General features: G+C 40.3%; 1 protein-coding gene across 2 annotated transcripts in view; it reads right to left on the bottom strand.

Moving 5' to 3' along the window:
• Nucleotides 1–4,658: 4,658 nt before the first annotated feature.
• The window catches only part of plxnb1a (plexin b1a), a 70,864-nt gene continuing 48,989 nt past the window's right edge, over nucleotides 4,659–26,533 (bottom strand). For both annotated transcript variants that reach the window (XM_069140765.1, XM_069140766.1), the window contains 25 exons: nucleotides 26,015–26,108; nucleotides 25,736–25,905; nucleotides 24,261–24,412; nucleotides 24,054–24,159; nucleotides 22,234–22,370; nucleotides 21,962–22,135; nucleotides 20,624–20,858; nucleotides 20,259–20,501; nucleotides 19,042–19,221; nucleotides 18,232–18,380; nucleotides 17,963–18,063; nucleotides 17,662–17,879; nucleotides 17,254–17,432; nucleotides 17,087–17,153; nucleotides 16,037–16,183; nucleotides 15,618–15,792; nucleotides 13,728–13,831; nucleotides 13,508–13,592; nucleotides 12,306–12,478; nucleotides 11,137–11,297; nucleotides 10,236–10,383; nucleotides 9,805–9,869; nucleotides 7,777–7,852; nucleotides 7,501–7,575; nucleotides 4,659–6,983 (listed from right to left, as the gene is read on the bottom strand). In XM_069140765.1, coding sequence (XP_068996866.1) covers nucleotides 6,879–6,983; nucleotides 7,501–7,575; nucleotides 7,777–7,852; nucleotides 9,805–9,869; nucleotides 10,236–10,383; nucleotides 11,137–11,297; nucleotides 12,306–12,478; nucleotides 13,508–13,592; nucleotides 13,728–13,831; nucleotides 15,618–15,792; nucleotides 16,037–16,183; nucleotides 17,087–17,153; nucleotides 17,254–17,432; nucleotides 17,662–17,879; nucleotides 17,963–18,063; nucleotides 18,232–18,380; nucleotides 19,042–19,221; nucleotides 20,259–20,501; nucleotides 20,624–20,858; nucleotides 21,962–22,135; nucleotides 22,234–22,370; nucleotides 24,054–24,159; nucleotides 24,261–24,412; nucleotides 25,736–25,905; nucleotides 26,015–26,108 — 3,519 coding nt within the window. In that variant the 3' untranslated portion in view covers nucleotides 4,659–6,878. The remainder of the gene's footprint in view (nucleotides 6,984–7,500; nucleotides 7,576–7,776; nucleotides 7,853–9,804; nucleotides 9,870–10,235; nucleotides 10,384–11,136; nucleotides 11,298–12,305; nucleotides 12,479–13,507; nucleotides 13,593–13,727; nucleotides 13,832–15,617; nucleotides 15,793–16,036; nucleotides 16,184–17,086; nucleotides 17,154–17,253; nucleotides 17,433–17,661; nucleotides 17,880–17,962; nucleotides 18,064–18,231; nucleotides 18,381–19,041; nucleotides 19,222–20,258; nucleotides 20,502–20,623; nucleotides 20,859–21,961; nucleotides 22,136–22,233; nucleotides 22,371–24,053; nucleotides 24,160–24,260; nucleotides 24,413–25,735; nucleotides 25,906–26,014; nucleotides 26,109–26,533) is intronic.

The following is a 26,533-nucleotide window of genomic DNA, read 5'->3' as shown; positions in this document are numbered from 1 at the left end:
GCTATTACTGTGTAATGTTGATCCAATCTTACACTGAAAAGCCTGTGCTGGCTTTCACTATTTTCCAGTTTCACAGAGCTGTAATGAGACACGTCCCACAGGAGCATGAAGCAGGTGTGTGCGTGCGTGTGTGTGTGTGTGTGTGTGTGTGTGTGTGTGAGAGATATCAAAACCGCACCTGCGTGGCTCTCGATCACTGGGTTAGTAGGGTATAAATATCAGGTGATAAAAGTGGTTATGCATCCCAACATGTTTTCTAATGAATTTCCTCCAGTGTTGGAGGAGCAGCCTCTTCCTGACCTGTTGACAAAAACCAATCACTCCAGGATTCAACCCCAGCTCAGGTATGTGTACACATTTCCTTACACTTATGTGCTAACACACTCTGCCCGGTCTATCTGACCACCACTCCTGTCCTCCTGAAACGTGACCTGCATTCATTTGCCATGATGCTGCTGCTAATTTAAGACCCGCACACTGATACTGCTTGTCCTCGCTTTAGCACTCGAAAACGCACGCACATACACATTATACACCTTCATGGGTGACTGAATTTCCCTGATTTTCGATTTAATCTTCCTCCAGCCACAAGAAAAGCATACACACACAAAAGCATAAACCGATACACACCAGGTGGCAGATGAATGTTTGGCTAATACTTTATTGTACTTATCAGCAGTTGTGTCTATGCAACAAAAAAAAACACAACATGGACATTGAATTGTTTGGGATGACAACATTAAAACCAAACTAAATCCATTGTGTTAATATACGGGTCTGGCTATGCTCCATAGGGAATCGTTTCCAGTCAATGCATCCTAATGGGAGTAGACCTCGGGTTAATTTTGGAACTTTTGGAGAAGAGTTTAACCAATCAGCATTGGCCACCATGTGCAGAAACTCTACTACCGCTGCAACTACATTTAGAAATAAAACGCTTGACGCCAATGTCATCTGACTTGGCCAACAACACTGGTCACTGACCAAATATTAATTTGCACGGAGTTTCTAAACTAGAATAAAGCGAATAAAACTGAAGCTGTTAGAAACAGTGTGTTGGAACCAGGCTATGCCAACATTAGCTCAGGCTCAGGCCTGTGTGTGGTGTAGCATTACCAGCTGTGTGTGTGTGTGTGTGTGTGTGTGTGTGTGTGTGTGTGTGTGTGTGTGTGTGTGTGTGTGTGTGTGTGTGTGTGTGCGTGCGTGTGTGTGAGACAGGTGCTCATTCTCCAGCCACTGAGGGAGAAGGCGACTAAATATGGAGTCTCCAGCCTCCCTAACAAATGACAGGAAGTGGTTTGTGTCCTAGCTGACACTAAATTAGTTCACTCATCAGTATCACCAAGCAGGAAGTTCCTTTGTAGACTTTGCAGTAGGGAAGCATCTTTTTGACTGGCCCTTTCTAGAACAATTTGACTTGACATAGGATTATCACAGGTGTACCTAATAACACTGATAATGGCTTTGTTCTGTTTTAAAGTAACAGTTCTGCTATTGTACATGCTGAATAACTGCCATGGCTAACTGGCTCACACAAATCATTTGCATTTGCAATCAAAGCAATTGTTAGAAAAATTATCTCAGAGGCTGGATTCAAAATCAAACATATCGGACATTTATTCTTCCAAGAAGGAGCAAATACATGTACACTCAAAGAGAGGTGTCCAGCAATGCTCAAAATCACTCCTCTGTAGTTCAGCTTTTATACAGTGTTACAAACAATTGACAGTCACTCCCACTTCCTCTTGAATGTCCGGTTTTGTAGATAGTACGAGATAGTACTGAGCGTGGCTGTAGGTCACTAGATAGAGATACAGAGACGTTGTAACCGAGACAATAGAAACTTGTGAAACAGATAGACAAATATTTGACAGGCCTGATTATACAAGTTCATCATTTTTCCATCAGCATTCATTTGTTTTAGTTGAACTTGTGTTTATTCTAATGACTGTCTGCTTGAAAAGGAAATATACAAAGTCTGAACCAAAACCCAGGAAACCACCAATGGAGACCCTTGGAATGCTACAGGACGCCCAGGGAAGTAAAGCAATTGGCATTTGCCTTTCAAGAGGGGCACAGTCCAAGACTAAAGAGGGCCAGGTGGGTTTTTTGCTGGGTTTGGATTATTCACAAGATCCATTCGGATTGGCCAAATGTTCACTATGTAGTCCACTATATAGTGAACAAAGTGAACACAGCCTTTGACATTCACAGGTTGTGCACCATGAATTCATCCCACAGCGCCAGACTGTTAATGCGGAGTTCAACTGTGACGTTCTGAGGTATCTGATGGAAAACATTCCACACGCACAACCTGAACTGGTGTAATGGCCCTTGGGTTATGACAACAAACCCGCTCACAGCACATCGAAAATGCAACGCAACACAACGACAAGACGACTCCATCCGGCCTCAACGACTACCGACCGGTTGCCCTCACATCTCGTGATGGAGGTGCTGGAGAGGCTGGTCTTGGCCCACCTCAGACCGTAGGTGAAATCTTTACCGGACGCTCTACATTTTGCATACCAGCCTCATGTGGGAGTGGACGACACCTCATCCACCTGCTGCAACGAGCTCAGTCGCACCTGGACAGAACCAGCGGCTGCGAGAATTATTTTCTTTGATATCTCCAGCGCATTCAACAACATCCAACCACTGCTGCTGGGGGAGAAGCTGCGGATAATGGGGGTAGACACGTCCACCGTCTCCTGGATTACTGACTAGCAGACCACAGTTTGTCCGACTGGGCGGTGTTCTGTCTGATACGGTGGTCGGTGGTACGGGACAGAACAGTTCCCTGTATTGCACAGGGAACTGTTCTGTCTCCCTTAGATTAGATTTAGATTATATTTTACTTTATTAATTACACCGTAGGGAAATTCGGTCGTCATAGCAGCAAAGAAAACCAAAAAGTGCACGCAATATGAAAAAATGTACAAATACGTATAAGATATAAAAAAATAAGATAGATAAAAAATAATTATTTTAGAAAAAAAAATAAGCAATTAATAAATACACACAAAAAAAACAAAAATAAATAAATACAGTTTGGGATGAATGGAAATACAGTACACAACAGACTTCCAGTATAACTTGGGGTCATGGCATCTGCAGAAGTTCTCGGACAACTATGCAGTGTGTCGGTGTATAAGGGATTGATGGGAGGAGAAGTACAGGGCAGTATAGTGGAGGACTTTGTGGAGTGGGCGGGTAGAAATCAGCTGCTTCTGAACGTGGCCAAGACCAGAGAGATGGTGGTCGACTTCAGGAGGAAGACGACGGCTCCACAACCACTGAGTGTTTTGGGAGAGGATGTGGACAAGTTCCTAGGTGCCTACATCGACAACAGACTGAACTGGAAGACCAATATCAACGCTGTCTACAAGAAGGGGATGAGTCGACTCTTTTTCTTGAGAAAACTTCGATCCTTCAATGTGTGCAGGGAGATGTTGGTGATGTTCTATCAGTCTGTTGTGGCCAGTGCGGTGTTCTTCTCCGTAGTCTGCTGGGGGAGCAGCATTGGAGCCGGTGACACCAACAGACTTAACATTCTGGTTAAGAAGGCCGGCTCCATCATTGGCTGCAAACTTGACAGCCTGGAAAATGTGGTGGAGAGGAGGACGCTGAGGAAACTGTTATCCATATTGGATAAACCGGACCACACTCTCCACCACCTGCTGGAGGGACAGCAGAGCACTTTCTCCTACAGACTCCTCCAGCTCCGCTGCAATCAGACTGTACAATAACTCACTTCTGGCCAAATCCATCACACTTCAACAACACCATTGCACTGTTGTTTTTGTTTAATTTGTTGCACTGTTGTTTAGTTTAGTTAAATTTAACATTATTGTTTTTATTTGTATACAAGTTGTATAAAATGTGCATTTAAATTGTTTTTTTTATATGTAATATCTTTTAATATTTTTTACTACCTCTATTTTATATTTTGTAATGTATTGCTTTGCCCTGTACATGCTGCTGTTATGACACAAATTTCCCCTTGCGGGATTAATAAAGTATCTCTATCTAACACAACTGTAACTTCACTCCTCTACTACTTGCCAGATTTGGTGCCCTGCACATAAATTTGATCTTTGCTCAATTTTCTGGTTAATGGTGAAATCATAAATGTGCACATACAAGTGGTCACAAAATTGCATGGAGCACTGGTGCTGCTATGGATCAAGTGACATGATGTGGAGTCTCAACTTTTTGGTGCCTTGGCAAAAAGGTTAGGTTTCAGAAAAGATCATTGTTTGGGTTAAATGTGACACAATTTGGTTAGGTTTGGGACCCAAAACTATCCAGTAGGATAAGGTACAAAAACTACTTGGTTAGTTTCAATAACGTTTTACTGTTTGGGTTCAAATAAGTAATTTTGTGTGTGTTCCGTAAATTATGTAAGTAACTTATGTTACTTGAAAGAAATCCACTTTGACTTTTGCTTTCTCATCGAGTCGAACATACCGGTCTCCCGGATGAAAGTAACATGTTTGTTCTATCTTATCTATCTGATAAGTGTATTAAACACACTGTCTGAGTCTTAACAGCCTTGGGATTTTAGGAGTATTACCCCCTTTGTCTGGTGGCTCCTATCTTCGTTTAGACAAACCGAAAGAGGGAAAATTATAATGCAAAATAATTTGAGACATGCGTTTTCATCAGGACCACTTTATTGCATCAAATTAAGCTGTTGTTAGGTTCATCCTATCAGTTAGTTAGAGAATGCTAAAAACAGGATTACTTCAGAACAGTATGTATCTACAGCACAAACATCAGAACTGAGCTTTGCATACATAAGTCAGCCACAAGCAGCACTTATGTGCATGGAAACGATCGATCATTTTTTTTTATTATTTTTTTTTTTAATGTACACGGAAATTAGTTGCAACTTTACAAAGCATATTTCCCTATTTATTTTAAAAAGGATGCAAAATGTAAAAAGACACTGAAATCATTATTATTTTAAGATTGCTGATTGTGAATTTGATTCTGAGTTGTAGTAACTACTTAGAGAAACACCGTATGGTACAAAAATGAAAAAGGGTCTGGCTTTTCCTTAACAAAACCACATCTGACTAGGAATGCATAACCATTATCATTTTATATGTCTGAAAGGAATAACCTACAACATATGCAATAAAATAAATAAACAATAAATTAAATTGGAAAACAACTACTTAAAGACTTCCACATATGGCATCACAGCAACAGCCACCTTTGTTTAATGGTCGCACCGTCTGATTTAAGTCTTGAGAGACGAGGGATAATTTGTAAAAGATAAAAAGCCACAACACTGCTAAAATCTGGCAACTCATTTGAAACCAGAAAACATGAATGAAAATTAAAGCTTAAAATAAGGGAAGAGCTGTTTTGTTGTTTTGTGTGAAATGTTTGTGTGGAGAACTGCTCCAACAACTATCCAGTGGAGGCAACAGTTCCCTACGTTTCCCTCAGCTTCACAAAAGATGGGATTTACCAGTGGAACTTGAAATCAATTGAAAAATGGAAGTTAGGTAGCAGAGATAATAATTCACTTGCTGCATGAAAAACTTTGAATATTTAGTGTCAAAAATTGACCAACAAAATGGGAAAGTCTGGAAGATCAAACCTGACTCAAAAAGAAAGAAAATAAACTATGCAGAGCAAAGCAACACTTTTTCTATGGGCTTAGAAAATAAATCAAAGTAAAGTATTGGGTGGAGGGAAAAAAGAAGCCACATCCTGAGGTGGCAGAGAAACATAAAACAAATAATGTGTCATTCCTTTATGAGATACTTATAGATGTATTTCTCAATGTATTTGTGCATTATTTCTTGTATTTGTGCATTTATTTCCTAAAGGTCAGGCTTGATCTTTCATGGATTTTCTCTAAATGTAGTTAAACATGGTTATTTAACTTTCATTCGTTTAAAAAGGACGGATCGCTTTTTTTAAAGTTATATCTGCCAAATTGTCCTGGGTAGTACATTTAAAAAAATACTTACAAAATTGATATCAACATTTGTGAAACAATATCTAAGACAAGAACATTCACAATAACAGTAGGTCACCTAGAAAAAGAAAGCAGGTTGAGAGGTTTGACAACATGCGGAAAAAAAACTGGTCTTCAGTTTGAGACGTACGAGGCAGCAGCTCAAATTTACAGTTAAAGGAGATGTGAAGCTTAAAAATGAAAAGCAATCCAGGTAAACGTAGCTCCAAAACAGAGTAAGACTTGGAAGAATGATTTAAGGAGGCTCAAAGCAGAATGAAAACATCCTTCAGAGTCAATAAGTGGTGACTCAGACCACAGACAGTGTCACCATATGTATGTCCTTTCAGTAAGACTTTGACATAACATGGTAGAAAACTCCACAGCTCTTTTTCCCTTTTACCTCCATGTCCATCACACTTAGATATTTTTGTTCTTCTGCAGAGGATTAACCCTTACCTTTAAATGTGGGGCAGGAATGTTCTGTACAGCTCCTCAAGAAAATGTCCATCAAGAAAGAGCCAAAATAAAATGATCTCTTTTCAGATTGTAAAATAAACAGGAGATGTCAGAGGAAGTTCCTTTGTTTTGATGTGCTTTGTTTCCCCCTCAGAGTGGTGTCCTTTTACTCCCAAAGTTACAACCTGTGGACATTCTCACAGGGAGTGTTACTGCACTTCCTCGATACCGCCCAGGAAACATGACGAGTCAGTGATCCTCTTTAGGAAATCTTTCCTCTCACTAAAAATCAGTCTGCAAAAGTATGTGCCACATTATTCCTTTGTCATCCTTTATCTAAGAAAACATGTTTTTTTATTTTCTCAAGGAGACATCAAGGAAAAGTTTTCCCAACAATGTTTTCTCTTCAAGCATAATGGACAAATCTATCCGGACCTCGGGGTCATAGGTCTGTCACCTTGTTTTCTACAGCAGCAGCGATCTGTTGGAGCCGGTAACCAAGCTGCATCTTCTGAGCTGTAGAGTCCTCCTCCAGGGCTGTGATAATCTGACAGGAGAGGGGAAGCTTTATATATATTTACTGTAGACGTGCAGAGAGTATACATTGTTTTATACCATAAGTGAAAAAGCAGCTGAGGGAATTTAAGAGACAATGAGGCCATGGCTCCACCACCCGATCACTACTGCGCACTACACAAATAATGTTACCAGGTAGAGATGGCAGTTATGGTGGCTTCACTTTTGTACAGTTTTTAAGTCTGTGGCTACAGCTGATCAAAACTGCCAGCAACAGCTGTCAATTCAGCTAAAAACGGACATATGCCAACTAGAACTGAGAAGCTTTTGTCTATGTGTGTGTAAAAATAAAGGCGCCATTGTTAAAAAAAAAAAATGACAAGGCTTTATGGTAAAAGTGGTAAATCCACAACTGCTATCAACATGAACATGACAGACATGATTTATAAATACATACTTACCTATTATGGTACTGCAGTGTCAGTACTTAAAAAAAAAATGTTGTGCTTGAAACATACAATACCAACAGTCATATTTGTGATACTCACTTGATCATAGTATTTGTTGATGTACTTGTACAGCTCATGTAAAGCCACAAGGCAGTTGACCTCAGCAGTGTAATTCTGTTTTGAAAGGAGAAAAAAATAGAGATGGAAGCTGTTAAAAACTGCACTGGTTGCCATTCACATTTTATTTCCCCACATCCAGCTTGTTATGCATCCACCCAGAAGGAAACGTTCAGGTCCTGAAATTATGTATGCGTACAACCTTTGCCTTAAGAAGTTATTTTTGCAAAATGGGAGAACAAGAGCGGAGTAACATACACGGGAGAGTTCTGCTAGAGCGGAGTTCATCTCCTGGTCACTGGCAGAGATGGTCTGACGGATGTCTGCATAGTACCTACGGAAGGAAGAAGAAAGAAGGAAGCTAAGGGTTGCATATAGAAAACAAACAATATGCTGCATGGATTCACTTTGTAATCGTTTCAACTATATTATAATTTTACAGTAAATACACTACACTTTAAATCTGTCTGAGGTTTAATGCCATTTGATGGAGAACGTACAGAAAATAGTCAATGAAACTATCGTGAAGATTGTATTTGTACAAGGAGCAGAGGATGTGTTCATCAGGAGCCAAACTCAGGTTAGTGTGACGGAAACATCACTGCATCACGATATTGTCAGTGAAAATTGAGACTAAAGCTAAAAGTTCCTTTTCATGTATCAAGTTTGGATTCTATACGTTTTCCTATAGAACAGCAGCATTTAGTCACATCATTATACATGATGATTGATCACCCAGCGTTTGGGTGGGGACAGCACACAGGGACAGTGCAAGAGGATAAGAATACAAAAGCAACATATCATCCTTTCATTAAGTGATTACATTAATAATGTCAGACATGTTAGCGAGAAGTGGCTTTTTTCCACGTCAAACATTCACAAAAGTTCGCTGACATAAACAGCTCTGACACTGTTAACTTTCACTTGACCATTCATTTTCATGCAAATAATTGTTAGTAAAAAATGTTATTGTCTCTTTCCATTCCTTACATGGCACTATTAAAGCATAAGCCTAATTATAATCTAATAATACACTTTATGAAGGAAAAGAGACATTGAATGGCACTGAATAATGAAACATATATAAAAAAAAAATACATGTTTACCTTTTAGGCTTTGTAAACAAAAATTGCACAGGGCAGATATGACATAAGTAACAAATATACAAAGTCTATTAATGAAATATGCAAAGAAATGACCAATAATAGGAGGTACCGACAAAAAAAACCCACTACACTAAGACGGTGCTCATTTTTCACTCAAGTGCCTGTAAACAATAGCAGGAGGCAGGAAACATTGATGGAAACATGACATGTCTGTTAGTGTCATTGAGGTGTTTTTAAACAGATGAATGGAAATGATTGTAACGATTATGCAAAAAGTCTGCTCAAATAATAGGGATCAGTTGATTAGGCAACAATTGTGACAGACCTACTGATGCAAATTGTCCGATTAAACTAAACAGTAAAGTTGTTGACTGTAAAAACGGTGAGCTGAAAGACACTAAAACGGGTACATTTTGACATTAGGAACAATTTTCAGTTGTTGGTAATATACTCTTTAATTTTTTTTTTCACTTTATTAATCCCTGAGGGGAAATTTCTTCACTACAGCAGGGGGGCTCTCAGGGGGGAGCTGCTGCAACAGGCTGCCACTAGCGCGGCGCCAGGTAACCTGACCTGAGGTGCATGTTTTTGGATGATGGGAGGAAGTCGGAGAACCCGGAGAGAACCCACGCAAGCACAGGGAGAACATGCAAACTCCGCACAGAAAGGCCCAGGACCGGATTCGAACCCGGAACCTTTTTGCTGTGAGGCGACAATGCTAACCACTGCACCACCGTGCCGCCCTAATCCAGCAATCATCAGCCAGTGATGTCCATAATCATACTTACCATCCCTGACATATCTTTACTCTCTTCTGATTATTTTCATTTAATTTCAGAAGAGAAAATAGGACGAGTCTCTTTGTAGAGAATGTGTAGGAGATACGACAACTAAGTCTTGTAAAACTTGCTACAGAAAATCTTGTCGAGCTAAGCTTTAATATATCACCAGTGTGATCTGCAGGGTTTAATGTGCAGCAGACAGTAGTAAGTGTAGCAGTCTGCTCCCAGACCATCCATGCATGGAAGCCTCGCAGGCAGTCTACCCTCTTTCTGGCACTGACAGATTGTCCTGGGCCTCAGTCTCTTCCTACCCACCTCTCCCTCCACCCACTCCTCTGCCTTCCAGAGAGTTTTTTTAAGCCCGGGGTCAGTGGGGCGGCTGGCTGCCATATTCTTACCTTTCCACCATCTGCTTGTAGCGCGGGATGTCTCTGGCATACAGCAACTTGTTGATGGGTGAGTCCTGTGCAAGGAAGACAAATGGAGAAACGTGTCCTGAATATTATATAAAACAGGTACTAATTGTAGGCTCTTTATGGCCACAGTCTCAGAATGAGAAAAAGAAGATTCAATCTTAAAATATTCATCGCTATTAATGTTAGTTACTGTCACTGAATAAATTCACATTCCCATCACTTCCTTTGCACAGTACATCCATGCATGGAGATGTAATGTCCAAATACTGTATCGAGTCAGCATGGTTTTACGTTAAAGTTCAGCATTATCATGACTTCCCTGTAGTGTTTACCTAGTGGTTTTGGATTGTTTATTTTAGTGGTGTACAGTAATAGTGTATCCTCTTGGCAGGGCCTTGGTAGGATAAGCTCACCCGTCCCAGTTTGTGGTCAGCGATGGTGCAGGAATCCATAAATGTCTGGGCAATGACGGACAGGACAGCATCCACATGGTCTGAGGTCTGCACGTCAAAGATGAACTGTGGGTTCTTCAGGATATTGATCCAGAAGCGCAGGGGTAAACTGGCAAGGCAATAAAATGGAGGCACATGTAAGTAGTGATCCAGGGATTATAATAGATATCTAGTAAGCATATTTATATATCCAATAAAAACAATATTATAAATCAGAGAAAAGAAGCATCGGTGGGTCTTTCATGGTGATTTCAGACCTTTAGTTGGAATTCAACATACTCTGGAGCATTTGCCCTTTTAGTTAGGTTTATTTGGAATGGCGTGAAAGCTGTCAGCTGAACTCTGGTGTCTGAAAAACAGCTTCATAGATGACCTGGAGGTTTGTTCATGATGTGGAAGAACAAAGATCAACCATAAGATGTTATGATAGAAGCGTGAAACTGCTGTATGAGACATATATAGCCAATTTAGTCATAGATTTATCCAAGATTATTTAGTAACCATGGTGACACGTGTCAGTACATGAGAGTGGACTTTTCCTGTTCAATTGGAAACTGAAAAGGAGTTTAAAACAGTGGGGAACAGCTTATGTGGGCCGGCCTCGGGATCAGCTGATGTGTGCCAGGCTCGGGAACAGTTGTTGAGCTATCAAGAGAGCTGAGCTTGACTTCGTGGCCTGCCTGAACTAACGCTGTGCTCCATATGTTCTGTGTGGGAAGCCTTTACTGACAGAGGAGCATCTCAAACCTTTGGATAAAATTCCTCTTGAAGAATGTTTACAAATTTTCTCACATGGCGGCCCACCAGATGTTGGTCTATCTCCTAACACCCCGACCTTCTTAAGCGGCTGCTGTCCAGTTACCTGTTGGTTTTCCAGATGTGAATGGTCTCGGGATCCGCGATGTTGTGCTGCAGAGCCTGCTCGTCTAACAAGTCGAAAAAGTATTTGACAGCCAGAGGTACGGGACGGCTGGTGCTGAGGATCGCAGTAAATAAATCATCCACAAACTTCTGCAGAGTGCCCTGAGATAGAGCAGAGAAAGTGACGGAGATAAATAAACCATCAAACAAAGATAAGATACTTTCATTCAAGAAGCAATCCACTTATTTTACACATGAAGCTCAGTTTCCAGGCCTGTGGAAGCAGTTGTATAATATCCTCTGTAGCACTAAAATAGCATACGTCTGAGAAAAAAAAAACATGATGTTGTCATAGCGATATCATCAGGGTTTTCTCAGCTTGGGCAGTAGGTAGGTAGGTAGGTAGGTATGTACTTTATTAATCCCCGAGGGGAAATTTTTTTAAGTGACAGTTATAATAGAAAGCCTATATCATGAGATGTTTGAAAGCCAAAGGCATTTAAAGGGTAATTTAAAGGATCTCATTTAAAAGACAATATTGTTTATTTCAACCTAGTATATTTCCTATTAATACGGCTATTGTGGCTCAATGTGTCACACGAACTTTGCACTCAGCATCTTGAGCTCCCTGCAGATTTCCCCCCAAAAAAGCATGAAACCTTTTCACAAAATTCCAACTGAAAGTAAACACAGCAATTAGCCACTTTAGTATTTTACTAACTGCCTTAATGATCTCTATGCGTGACCATTTAGGTCAGCCGGCATGCCAGTTGGTTTATATGTATGAAGCTCAGCTCAGTACAGCACAAGAACAGTGCCATAGAGAGAAAACACATCCAAGAAAATACAGCATTAACTGCACTTTTTGCTGGTGTCTTTTTCTGTGTATTATCTCTCGTTTGCAAATTTCATTCGTGTCTTTGTGTATTCCTCTGTGATAATGTCAACACCCAGGGCCCCACTAATGTGCAATTTATCTTGGTATTTGCAATGTCTCAGGGCATCACACATAAATTACATTCTTGTTGTTGGTGCTCACTCCATATTTTGTATAAATACTGTGGATAATCCACAACCAAACAACTAAACACGTGTTAGTATGCAAAACCCTTTAAGATATGACTGAGTGAGCACCACCTTGATGGATCCCGTTCAGATCATGAGGTTTACCTTCATGGAGAGCAGGCGGGTGAGGTAGATCTCGGGGATGGCCTTGGCTCTCTCCCCACCCCTCTCCCTCACACTGCCTCTCCTGTGCTTGGGCAGCTCCGACTCCTCGCTGGCTTTGACCAGATGCCAGAGCCTCACTCCTCCTTCCTCCCCATCATCCAGCATAGGGGTCTCTGGTGGGAGGGGACAAACAGGAGGATGAGTGTGGCTGCAAATGGAGGAAAAGTTAAACAAGGCCTATTCAAAAGCAAAGGTGATGAATGTAACATCACAATGTAAAGTTTATTTTTGTTAAAATCATTTTTTTATGATTTGGACCCAAAATTGATTCAAAATATACATTTATTAAGTCGTGCTTGTTGTACAGCTGATTGTCTCTCAGCTTTACATTTCATCCTATTCATAGTAAAATAACACAGTAACACAGTTCTGTATATTTATACACAGTCAAACAGCGACCTCCACTGGTCGTTTAGACTGTTAGCTGCTCATGACTGCAGGAAAGTCTGCGCTGATCATCATCAGCTCATATAGTAGTTACATCCAGACATAGTTGCCGATCCACACATACCGACATGTTGATGTGATAATGGTAAATGCTAGAATTTTTTTTTAATATATTTTCTTTAATTTATGACTCATTATCCTGAATAATAAAACAGATTTTATATATTCACCATATTTATTTTCAATTTCCCTTTCTAATTTGAACTGTGTACAGTCATTTTCCATGTTTGGGTGTGTTCAGGTGAAATTTCATCATCATTTGATATTAACAGAATGAGATTGCACATATAGTGTGAAGAGATAAATGCACAATTTGCCTCGTGCATAAAATGCAATTAAATAAAATTAAATGAAAAACGCTCATTGCTCATTTTGCTTGCACTTTCATGACGGTCTCTACCCTCAGCTCATATTCCTGTCTCTTGTTAAGTTGTGCACAGTGCAGGCTTCAATATCAGACCACGGGGTTAAAACAACACTTATGCAAGAAATCCTCATCCTGCACTTACCAACCAGTTTTGTTTACAAGATGAACCACTTATTATCTGAGCAGCTGCACACTATTTGGGGTTCGCTTTTGTGTTTGTAGCCTCTTTGTCTGCATTATAGAAAGTCATGAAGTTCCTTTTCACATTTGTTTGTATCAAAATCATATATCTGTTGAAAACTGCTGTGTGGCTACAGAAAACACTCACTCTCTCCAGGCATGTAATCGTGGCTGTCGTGGAGGTGATGTTTGGTGTTTCTGGGGACGAGGGCCACTGTTGCCCCATCAGGGACCTGCATCACACAACCGTATCACAACTTTAAAACTTTAACATAGTTTATACATTTTACAGACAAATGGTGGTTTAATCTGCAGCTGCTAGGCTGATGTGCGTGTTTTGTGTGTGAATGTTTGTGACTTGCACTAACCTTGTAGTGTTGCAATGTATTGAGGCGCTTCCATGAGCCTTGTACTACTGATGTCAGGTCCTCATCTGATAGGATTAGGTGACCTGCAACACCTGCACGCCACTCTGGGGGGAAACAAAATGTTTATGTGATCTGATACTTCTGCTCATGTTGCAGCTTAGGACTTTCAGTAATACAACAAAACAAACGTGTATAGCATGCTGTTACTCTGCGTGTACCACATATTACTTCTTGCTGGGGTATTGCCTCACCTTAAGTCCAAATCCAATAAGAGATAGTTCAGGTTTTTATCTTTTTGTGATTGTCTAAGTGCACAATGGAATGAGCTGAATGTGTGAAGCCCTCCTGATGTCCTCTTCCACAGCAGAAGTTTCCAGACTTAAGTTAATTTCTTATTACAACAAGCATCATTGGGAACTTTGAACTTAGTGAGCTCATGCAAACAATGTAGGGGTGCAAAGTGTTAACAAACCAAAAACAGTTACGCATCTTTCTCACTCAAAAACAAACACAATAAGCAGTGTGTGGCACCCAGGCTCCTTAGAAATACTGTCGTACTGTAGTGGCCATCTGGAGAACAAATTAGTAAAAACAAGGGCAGGGCTCCACACTTACATATTCACTCATTTTAGGGGTGCTGCAAGCTTGGCTCATGCACAATTACTCAAAGCTTCAGTCTTCTCTGTGATTATTTTGTAAACCCTATTTGCATTAATGTTTGTTCAGGCACTCTGAATGGTGGACTAATCAGCCACCTATAGATGTTAAAGGTGTGTTAAAGGCTGATCCAGTCGTTTTTAAATTAACCGCAAGGTCTGAATTGATTAGGATGCAACAACTGAAAACAGTCCTTAATGGTGCATGGCCAGGCCTATATATTCAAACATTGAAATTTAGGTGTTAACATTGGGTCTATGAATTCTTTTTAGACTTTTGAAATTAGATGTAGGATTTTTGCATGTTATCCTAAATAAATCCAGGATTGAATTTGTTAAGTTGTTCAGTGTTTAACTTTTGAAAGGTCCTAAAATTATTAGTAACTAGTTTTTGACTGTCACTGGTGATATTCGCAGCCTGTAGCTTCACACTAAAAATATCACAGCGGAAAATGTGTAAATATCAAGTCGCAACCCACCCGTTGGTTTGTGAACTGCTATTTTAAAGCCTTAAGTCTGTTTTGGTCATTGCCATCTTGTTTTTTTGGAGCCACAATGGACCACAATGGAGCGAAGAGGGATCTGACTGAGAACCCAGGGCCAACTTTTCCTGCCAATCTATATTGGAAACCAAACTGCACCCTCAACATGTCAATCAAACCAGGCACGCCCCCAAACGTATGCCTAATATCTAATTATAGAATTATTTTCAGCAGAACTAGAAAACTGATCAGAGGGAGTGGAATTAGCAAATGATACCATAATGGTGTGGAAAAAAAATTTGATTTAATGAAAGTTGACACTATGAATGGAACTCTATTGGATGCAGAGATTCTTTGGGGCCAGCTTCTGCTGGTCCTCAGTCATATTGCACTTTACAGCTCTTCTGCATTGGCTCCACTTTTCAGACCTGGAGACCGTGCCCATTTCTATATACAGTGTAGGTAAATGCGCCCACTCGCAGATGACCTTGTTAAAACATTTTTTTTCGAAATTGACATTATTTACATGGATGACCTATTTGGATATAAAAGCGAAAGAAGTTTGAACCCCTTCAAAAAAAAGATTAATGTACACAAGAGCATATCCAAATATGCAATCACTATAATAAATATAAAAGATAAGCTAAAAACAGGATATATTCTTATGTTTGAACATTTACAATAAGATGAAAGTTAATTTGACCAACTGCTCTATCTGACCAACAGTCGTTTATAAAATAAACTCAACTTACCAAGATGTAATGAGTCAATGTGTGGCCTCTGGGAAAAGGAAGTTCCTTTCGAGGTTTGTTCCAGAAGTTTTTCCTTCACTTGGGTGATGGTGTCACAGTCCAGGACCTTGGCGGGTACCGTCTGCGTTGTGGTGCCTCCGCTGGCGCCTGCAGCCGCCATCACGACATTTAAAGTCTAGACAGATGGACAGGATGGCTGGTTATGGATAGAAGTGTTACACATACACTACTTGGCAGGATTTCAGTACTTTTACTTTAATACTTTTACTTAGGATTTTTTTCATGCAGGACTTTTACTTGTAATGAAGTTATTTTTATATTACTGTAATAGTAATTTTATTGAAGTACAGGATCTGCCTCTTAATCAGTGTTAGACATGGACCAGCATTAACAATCTAACAGCATGTGTGTGTTCGGACCAGCGTTCGGTACTCCACGTCCTCTCGTAGCAGCCGGTTGTCATTCAGTGTGTACTTGGCTTTTCCCGTCACAGCGTCCACAGGTCCTTTGTCCACCTGGTGCTTTATTGCTCTGAACAGCATGTAGAAAGACTCCCCCGCTGATTCCTGGCCAAGCATGAAGAATTAATTCATTTAAGAGTTATTTCAGGGCCGAGGGGTTGTCCTTACTTCTGGGCAGCCAAGACCGAGCACCCTTAATGACTGACAACATTTTATTTACACTAACTTGGATGAAGCTTTTCTGGGAACCTTTTTTTAAATGCAGAATATTTCTGACTTAATTAACATTATTGATTCTTATGGAATAACTGATCAGAAAGGCATTCTAATTTTGTAGAAAAAAAAAACAACAACATAAGAATAAGACAGCCGTACAGGTGTATTAATTTTAGCACATATTATATAAACATATGACATTTCTAAACTGTGTAAAGTAGTGGTACACATTGTGCTTACAATGTATGGGTGATTTGTTGAGTAGCCAATGAAAAACTTTTCTGAACGAAAATGAGGTAAGGCCACTGTAAGGTGTCGATCACAATTTCAACATTTGAAAAAATGTCTTTGGGGCTGATGCAGTTAAAGATATTAAGAAGTAAAAAACAATATATGATATCACTATATTGGCAGAAATTTGGACATCAAACACTTGTGACGAATATGTAATGCGGTCAGGATACTTTACAGTTTAATAATATGCATCGATTTCCAAAATGACATCAGTGCACTGAAACACTGAGGATGTCATTATTACAATTAACTATAACCCTTACAGATTAATAATGCATGATGTACATGATGCACATAACACAAAACGAAACTAAAATGTAGTTGGTGTACTAGACAATAAAAAATAATCATTATAACATGGTGTGTTGGAGGGTGTGATTGCTGTGTGTGTGTGTGTGTGTGTGTGTGTGTGTGTGTGTGTGTGTGTGTGTGTGTGTGTGTGTGTGTGTGTGTATTTCATTTGCTGATCAGTCAGGTGTAATATACTGCACCACATACCCTTAGAAAGGTGAAGAGACAGATGGACATCCAGTTTGTCAAGAGCTTCTCAACCACTGATTCAGTTCTGTAAAAAAAAAAAAAAAAAAAAAGGTGTACACATAAACAATCTGTGGATGACAAACGTCCTTAACTCGCTATCAGGGATAACTGAAAAAGCTCCTCACCTCCTCAGCATCAGTTTGGGGTTCTTGGCCACATATTGTTCCACGAGGTCATTGAGCAGCGTCTTCAGGATGTCTGTAAAGTACTCCAGTTTACCGTGGAGGGCCACGGTCAGCAGAGAGGCCACATAGGCCCGGTCCCTGGGGGAGAATGTCCGCTGGACCTCCAGAGTGTGAATAAACTGGAGACAACAGGGATGAGATGTGAAGTAAAGTTGTTTAGTTTACAGGAAAAAGCACATTTATGTCAAAGATAGCAGTCAAGTCAAATCAGTTTTACCGCTTCTGAAAAGGAGAAAATTATATTACTTTTACTTTATCATCTTTAAACAAACATGATGTTAAAACTCCATCCACATATAACGTGCACACAAATAGTTTATTTAATAAAAGACAACTGTGTTGGCTGACCTTTGTGAGAAAGAGTTTACTGTTGAGCAGATTGGACAACTGAACCAGCCCTTGCTCCACCGTCTGCCTTCGACTCTCTGGAATGTCCAGATCTCGTCTCAGTGGTGACTCCTGGTGGCCAGGGAAGAAAATGCGCTCGGCGTATGCCCGGTAATCCAGGAAGGGGATCCCTGAACCCACCAAATCACTGGACATGTCCATCATCTCTGTCATCAGGTCTAAAAGGGATCAAGATCTCAGTTTTATCTTACGTTGAGAGGATGCATGATCTACAAGTTGGTAACAAAGAGTGGATTTGTACCTGTGAACTCCTTCTTACAGCGGTCTCTCACACTGGTCTCCAGGTTCTCCAGCTGGATCTGCACCTTCTTATAGTCCCTCATGGCCTGTTTGCTCTTTCTCCTGACAAACAGTTATGCATAGACAACATTGAGACCAAGAAATAAAGTGCATCAACAGAAGAAGAATGGGACAGTTACCGAAAGAAATGCCATGTAGGGCTGAACATCAACTGTAGCCTGCTGAGGCCAATAAGTTAAATCAGTGGAACTGTGGTGTTTATATGTTTACCTGTATATAAGCACTATGATGAGCACGATGAGAGCCACAATGGAGGCTCCCACCCCGACTCCCACCTGAGCCTCCAGAGGAAATGTAGACTGAGCCTGGCTGTCGTACTGCACTCTGCCCAGGGAGAAGTTCAGATTCCCCATTCTCACCTGAGAGAACAATTACAGATTAAAGGGGTTAAATGTTTTGGTGTGGCTACCAAGATCACGTTAGACAAAATTAGACAGTTTAAAAGAAGAATCCTAAATCCTTAGTCTTCCTCTGAAGCCCACAACTTGCCAGTACAATTGTAAGGGATTCTTTTTCTTTTTTTTTTATTATTGCAAAAATTGCACCATTTAAGAGAAATTGTAAAATTAGAAATTATTGTTGGATCTTTAAGTTTATGATGATCCTTAACCAAATAGTGCTATTTCATCTCACTTATTTTCCACGTCTCATTTAAATGTTTTGCTACAAATAAAGCATTTGCACAATCTAGATTCTGACCAACAGTCAGATGACAAAGACTGAACTGCAGGCTGGAGCACAGAGGCGATAGGACGAAGAGGACAGAGAGAAGTTTGTAGAGGTTGCAAATAGTTCAATACGTGTAACATATGCATGTATTACATACATTTACTTTCACAGAGGTGCAGAAATTTCTGATAAATGAGCCCACAGTATGTAAATATGTGACTGGAGCAAAAAAATACAAATAAAAAAAATGCCCAGACACTGCTCGGGCTTCAACGAGGGTGCTGAGCTACAGTCGGGTCACACTGAAAGTAATGTTCACTGCATTTGGATTCCAGGTTCTGTGGTACTCACAGTGAACTCGGGTAGACTGTCCATGCCATCCATGAGCTTCTTGCTCACTGTGACTGAGGGCTGCTGGGCTGGTGGTTCGCAGTACAGGTGGTTGTGTGTCAGGGTCTTCACCGAACACAAGCCCTCTCCTATCCGAGCCTCCACCTCCTGCTTGTAGATGGCTAGATCCAAGTTCTCTCCCTAGAAGTGAGGACATAAAGGATGACTAATCCGAGTTGAACTGTGATACTGTAATATCACTTGCATATGTCTGTGTTGATAATTACAGTACTGTTGCAGAAGCTTTCAGTTTGAGGTAAAAGTTGTTCTTAAATCTAGAGGCTGATTTATAAGAGAGGGGATTTTTTTTCATAAATATAATCTGGAGTGGAAAGAAGAAAGTCAAGTCGGTTTAATAAAAGTTCCCGTTTATATAACGTGCTTCCCGGGTGATACGATCACAAGTGGCCAACTCCAAGTACATCTGTTGTTATTGTGCGTCTACACGTACATCTCGAGTGATCACTTATGATCGCATCTCACTTGCCCAAACTATATCTAAATGGATACGTATATTAAGTAAGCAAACAAATGCATGAACATGTGAACACTTAGAGACCATTTAACAAAATGAGACATCCTTGCTAACTCCAGTGTCATTTTACTGTGGCGTTTAACACTAGAGTTTGTCATTCTCAACCGTCAGGGCAACCGATCACCTTGATTCGTGCTCAGATTAATTCATTGTAAACTGTGCAAGCAGGCAGCGGGTCTTCCACAGCTTTGGGTCTGATGTGTCAGAAATTCCAGAAAAGGTAAATTAAAAGAACACAACAAAACTAAAGCCATGAAGCTTTGGTGAAACCAGCCTCATGTAGACAGCCGTGTGTATTTAGTAAACAGCTGCTTTATTGCCACCACTTCAGTTTGCAGGAACACTGTAATGTTCCGCTGAGCTCGGCAGAATCACACAGCATAGCGTATTTTTTCTTTTGGATATTTCTATTGCTTTTTCAGAGGACATCAGTTCAGTAGGTGGTCCTTTAATATGGCCCAGGATGCATTTACGTTCACACTGCTAGAAGAACGTGCGTCCCAGTCCACCTCCGGACGTGGTCTGAGCGGATCAGATCTCAATGCATCCCGGAAGCGTTCACGCCTGTACTTGCTGTCCACTTGTGATTGGACTCAGGACGTATGAGAAAGTGTAAACAGGCTAAAAGGTTACGACCACCCACCTCCACAGAGATGATGCTGCCAGGTTTGTGGTGGTACGGCTTGCTGGGGTCATTCTGGTTCAGCGGGTAAAGCTTGGGGTTCGGCTCATAGCTAAAGACTTCGTTACCCACAGTGCTGAAGTCAAAGTGGAGGCTGTCCAACAGGAAGTGAACTTTGACCCTGGCCCTCCTGGCCTCTGGACCCACGGCGGGAGTCGGACACAAGATGAGGGAGGAGCTGTTTACTGTGCAGTGAGACTCGTACTGAACAACAAAAAAAAAATGTGTAAAGAGAACATAGGAATATTTTTAGCCTTACATATTTTACAGGTAAAACAAATGCCCACAGTAAATGAGTATCTTTCTGTACAGTCACATAAACGCACCTGTTTGACGTGACAGAGGGTACCCTGTGGGCAGTCCGCCTCTGGAACTATCCTCCTCCATCTCCTCAGTGGACCCCGGTGATCCTGTCCTCCTGTCAGGCTTCTGTTCTTCTTCCTGTTGACGCTCCTTCTCCTCCGGGGAGGGAGCGTATCAGGAGGGCTGAGGGTGACCCTCATTTTCGGCTCTTGGACCACATCCAGGTTGTGACCGGAAACTCTGATGATTCTGCCTCCGCTGCAGGGGACAGAGGTGGGAAAGAAGAAGAAAAATTACATTAGCCTTCACTTTGAGATTATCCCACTCTTCTACTATGATTCAAACATACAATGTAGCTTAAAATTCACTGTAATATAGGAGTATTTGTTGTGTCCATGCGCATCATCTCTCAAGAGATAACTTAACAAAAAGTCGAGCAATGGAACTTCCAGTTTCTATAGAAACGATTACATGGAACATTTTTTAATCATCTTGTTGTGGATATATTAAACATTGATTCTGGTATTTTTTAACTTGGTGTTTTTATCTTTAACTAGCTTTAGACTAATCAATAAGTAAATAACAGATTCAGTCATTGTGTTATTTATGCTTAGCTTTGAAACAGCACAAAACCAACGAATTGAAATATGTTTCAGAATACAGTTTAATAAATTAGTTAATTGAGTGAAAATATGGTAAAACCAAATGTCTGAATCTTTATCTAAATATATAAAAATTGTAAACTGATGAAACCCCAAAAAAGAAAAAAAAAATGCATATTTGTTGTTTGTTTTCTCTCTAAGAGATGTTACTGCCTGAGATACTGCCATTAATCAAAACTGATTTTAAATGTTAACCCCCTAAATATTCACATTTTGTTTGTTTTTCCTCCAAAAAAAGACTACAAGGAGCATTTATACCATCTCCAACCTTAGAAATGTCCGGAATCTTTCATTGAATAAAGGTGCTGTGTAACAATGTATTCCACTTTTACTACCAAAGTATCTATTAACCACCACTTGCACTAACAAAATGTATAACTGCATTCCTATACAAACTCCTGCATTAAAAATGTTAAGAAAAAGTATGCAAGTATTTTATTTTAAGTGTCCAAAATTAAATAACTCATTTAATTAAGGGTGGCTCCTGTAAGACTTTTATCATCAGATATCATATCATTGTGGATTTCTGTGAACAGATTATTTTAACTGATATTTTTACTGTTGGGTAGTTTAATCTAAGAATGTGGAATATTTTTAATATTTGTATATACAATCTTAATGCGAAAAGTAGTGCAATAAAAAATATATATATCAAATAGTAGTTGAGTAAAAGTACAAAGTTACATTACACCACCGCACCTGAGAAAGCTCTTGGATGGTGCAGCCTTTGTGATGTTCGGGTTGGGGGTGTAATGGTACACCAGACCCTGCAGGTGCCGCTCTGCTCCACCAAACCGCACAGTGATGCTGTGTTCTCCTGTTCTGTTGCTGCCTCGGGTCAGACAGCTGATCTGATCCTCCTGGATGTGTAGCCTGTGCCGATAAATACATTTTAAACCACTTTATGAACATAAATTCCACACAATTATTCGGTCACACTTTTTATTTTGTCACCCATTAGAGACACTTACACTTTGCAAGGCACTCCTCCGATCAGGACGCTGACTTCACTGGGATGTCCAGTCCTCAATCTACGGCCTCTGATGGTAAGAGACGAGCCCCCCGCCTTTGGCCCTCTTGGGGGGAAGATGCTGCTGAGTAAGGGATCCTGGAGACGGAGACGCAGAAAGATAAAACACGAGATGCAAAGATACACAAGACAAAGAAAAAAAGTCAAATCAATAATCTGATACTGGGTGGGTGATTTATTCGGGAGATAAAAAGAAACACCGTGGCATTCTGGGAAACACTGCAGGGTTGTCTCGAAACCAGCGAGTACAACAATTAATCTGCTTGTCACGTGGGCCAATTAATTAAGGCTGCAGTCAGACCTACAGTCCTTTTACTGCTATGTAAATAAGCAGACGAGTTGTTACTTTATTTTATTACAGCGGTTCACTTAAATTTATCGTGGCACACTTTCAAATGAAGCCTAATTAACAAAAGCCACGTAGGAGCTGCTGTTTCCTTAAACTGGCATAAATCTGATGTGTGAAAAGCATTTCTTTCTTGGATGAACAGCAGCATTTGTGGATGATTCTTCCTCATGTTGCATCTGATTTCTGACAGATTACATTTACATCACATTCTCCAAATGAAGCATTTCAGAATTTGTTGTGAAAAACACCAACTGCCCGCCCCCCTCCCACTCTGAGGGAGGTTTCAGTTCATCTGTTTTGGTCCACACCCGGGAGCAATTAATGGGTTCTCATATATACAAGTGAAACAAACTCAAGGGGAAACACTCCAGAATTCTAAGTAACTGCTGCCTGTGAACTGGCTGTGAAACACACTGGTATCAATCTCTTCTGATTGGCTGACTCTTGTCTTGAGTGAAGCACGCCCAGGCCAACCACGGCTTTTCTTCAGTTTTGTGATTTGGTAGCTCTTCAATAGAAAGACCACTATGTTTTCTTTCTCATTAAAAGGTCGGATGATGGGCCACGCTGAGGGCGAACCTGACCATCGGTTTTTGACATCAGCAGCACAATTGTTGAGTACGGGCTGTGTGCATTTATCTGTATAAATTGTTCTGTATTCACCAATGACCGGACTGTGGGTGGTGCAAACAGTGCAGCCCAGGGGCAGTTAAGGGTCCCATGTGGGTTTTATTGCAATCCTGTTCGCATACAATCATACGATTATGAATTTACCATCTCTCTAAGGACATTTCTAAATGCTAAATTTGCTAAATGTCTAAGTGCTAAATTGTGATAGGAATATATATAATCCTCCCACTTTGTACACTAACAAATGCTCATTTATTTGTCCGATGACTTCACTCCCTGTCACTTGTTATATGTTGTGTTTAAAAAAACACAACAAAAAAATAAATCTGAATTTACACAATAGTGGTCCATAAGTAATGTCATGTATGGAAGTAGTTTTCCCGTTTCTCTAATCAAGGTAGGGGATTAGAGAAAGCTGATTCCAAAACAAGACTTCTGCATAGAAAGAGATATTTTCTGAAGTGTACATATATTGTATTTGAATATACAAAATGGGAAAGATTCTGACAGCAAAAAAAGTATGTACAGCAGATAAATTGAATTACTACACACAGAGACAAAGTAGCATCAGAACATCACAATACGTTTAATATTTTACTGAAGTTAAAACTGAAACATATGTATGCTGTTAGAACATGTGGTTGAGTGGAGCAGAGAACTCTGATTCCTCAGATCAGCAGCATTTCTGCATGAATTTACATGAATAGGGTTTCCAGATTTCTCAAGAGTAATCTGGGTTCTTCTAGGTTGAGTGAAAACAGACCCGTCGTTGCTGAATTTACCTGGAAGCTGAAGATCTGAGCCGACAGCCCGAGTCCTCCTCCCGTCACTTTGACTGAAGCCTGGCCGCTCTTCTCCCCTCCGCTGCTCGTAGTCTCACACACTATCCTATAGGTTACAGTCACAAAATTGTCACTGCTGGAATAGATGAGGGAAAGCTGTATTGTACATTGTAATTATGGTTATTCTGAGGTGTACCGGTGACTTGCCTTGAGGAGACTTCATATCTGCTGTGGATGACACTGCAGGGGACACCTGCTACTGTCACTGAGCTCTGGATGTCTTCAGCTCTCTGGCCGAGGTTAGAGCCTGAAATGGTGACGACTGTCCCTCCCTCCACAGGACCAGATACCGGGTCCAGCTGAAATACAAGAATGACAAAAGAATGAGATGTACTGTATATCCTGTGTGATCAAACACAGAGTCAGTCAGTGCACCATGCTGATCTAATGCTTCAGATACCATGGCAGTGAGACATAAAAATGATGTAATGACACATTCAGCGAATTTATGAAACCGGGGTTGTGATTCAGAGTGTTGTTAGGATTTCATTGAAAACTCAGGGTACATTTTCCCTTATTGATTTGCAAAAATCTCCAATTTCTGATTGGCTAAGAGAAGAACGAGATGGGAAATGAAGAGTGAATCTTATTTTGCTGTTTAGCCTTTCATACAACACAAATCACAGTGGCGGAATATAAGTGAGAACATTTGCTTTGACTGCTTAAGTACAAAATCGAGGTTTCTGTACTTTACTTCAGTATTTTCTATTTAATGGTACTGTATATCTATATTCCATTATTATTCAGAGGGAAATTTACAAGAGTTTACACTTAAAACGTGATGAATTTAATAAATAGAACAAATTTAAATCAATGCAACATTAAAATAATGAAATGGCTCTCCCCCATGTTTTCCCCATCATCCCTCTGCCTATCCTATAATAAAAGTGAAAAATGCTTTGACATTTAATATTGGAGGCAGCTTGAACATAAACAATGTCGATGCTGGCCTTTCCTTTGTCATAATATGGACAGTAGATACGTTACTTTGCACTGTTTGCAACAGCATTTGCTGAACGAGGAAATTTTCTCTGTGCTCGCCTTAAGTCTGAGTTCAACACATGTATGCGCAAGCATGACTGTGTGACATAACTACTAGTTTGGAAACCAATCCCAGTCCAGTATGCAACTCACATATATTAGGAGGATGTGAAATCTCAAAACCTAAAAGCTCTGTATTTTTCAATAAAGGAAGAGGAAGTGATGTCATTTCACCATATTTTAACAAATTAATTTGCCTAATTTCCAAACTGAGTATTTTGTGTCTTCCAAGGGTAAAAGAGATCTTTGAACCTCATTTTAGGATTAAAAAAAAGAAACATTAGCAGTTTCTGATAAGTTTGAAAATGAGCCAGTCACACACAGCTGGTGCAGATTGTTGTAGCTAATCTCCACGCTGTCAGAGGGGACAACCGCCGAGTGCAAAAGCAGTCCAAAACACGATGAGAATTCACATTTCAAATTGAATGCACACAACTTGCTTTTCTCAGAATGTACATTTTCAACACAAATGGCCACACACAAAAAAATTAAATCACTGCAGTTCTTTCTGTTGTTCTTTCTCTCTTAAAGCAACAACAATGCATAGAAAGTGTTCAAAAGAAGGTACAAACAAATCTTACAAAGTGGATGACCGGTGCCGGGCAGGTGTGTTTAATCTCATCAGTGCAGGAGTCTTGGTAGACACAGCGGGAGCTGGCAGTACCACCACACCAAACACAGCCATACTTGGTGTCGGCAGTACGACATCGGCTGCAGTCTGACCGACCCACCGAACAATTGAACAGAGTCACTGAAGCCAAGAGGGAAAGGACCGGATTTCATGTTAAACAAATACCCAACACGTACACATTTATTACTATATGTAAACAAACTGTCTCATCTCTGACACAAATACCCACCATACAGATCCTCAGCACTGTCAATGAGGAAGTTGTTTTTTCTCCTCACGTTGATCATGGCTGGGTATTCTTCCATCGAGACAGAATATGCATACTGAAACACGAGCAGCAGTTAGCAGTCAAAACAGCACAAGCAATACACATGCATGACCTGATGTTATGCGAAGCCATGTTGCAGATTGTGTCAAATTATCTGGTTATTAGAGCTAACAAAACACATTCATGCAAACGGAAAAACCGACAATCAAAAGACGTCGGCTTATTGATTTGTGTTTACATAGTAAGGCGGTGGTTTATTGGTGTAATATGGGGTTGGTTGTGACTGCTGTGTTTCTTGATTAAAAGTGATTTGCAGACATTATAAATAGTATGAAATGAGTAAGGTTTACTCTATTAGATTGAGACAGACAGTCAGTGTAGTTGTCAATCTCTACAGTTGACAAAGAAAGCAGTACAATACAAACAAATCCAGGGAAAGTCAGTGATGTTGCAATATGGGGCACAACTTGTGTTAAAACT

This window comes from Embiotoca jacksoni, unplaced genomic scaffold (genome assembly GCF_022577435.1).
Source record: "Embiotoca jacksoni isolate LCO1_2020_lvr unplaced genomic scaffold, fEmbJac1.0.p SCAF_9, whole genome shotgun sequence".
Taxonomy (NCBI): Eukaryota; Metazoa; Chordata; class Actinopteri; family Embiotocidae; genus Embiotoca; species Embiotoca jacksoni.
This window is presented reverse-complemented; position numbering and strand designations above follow the sequence as displayed.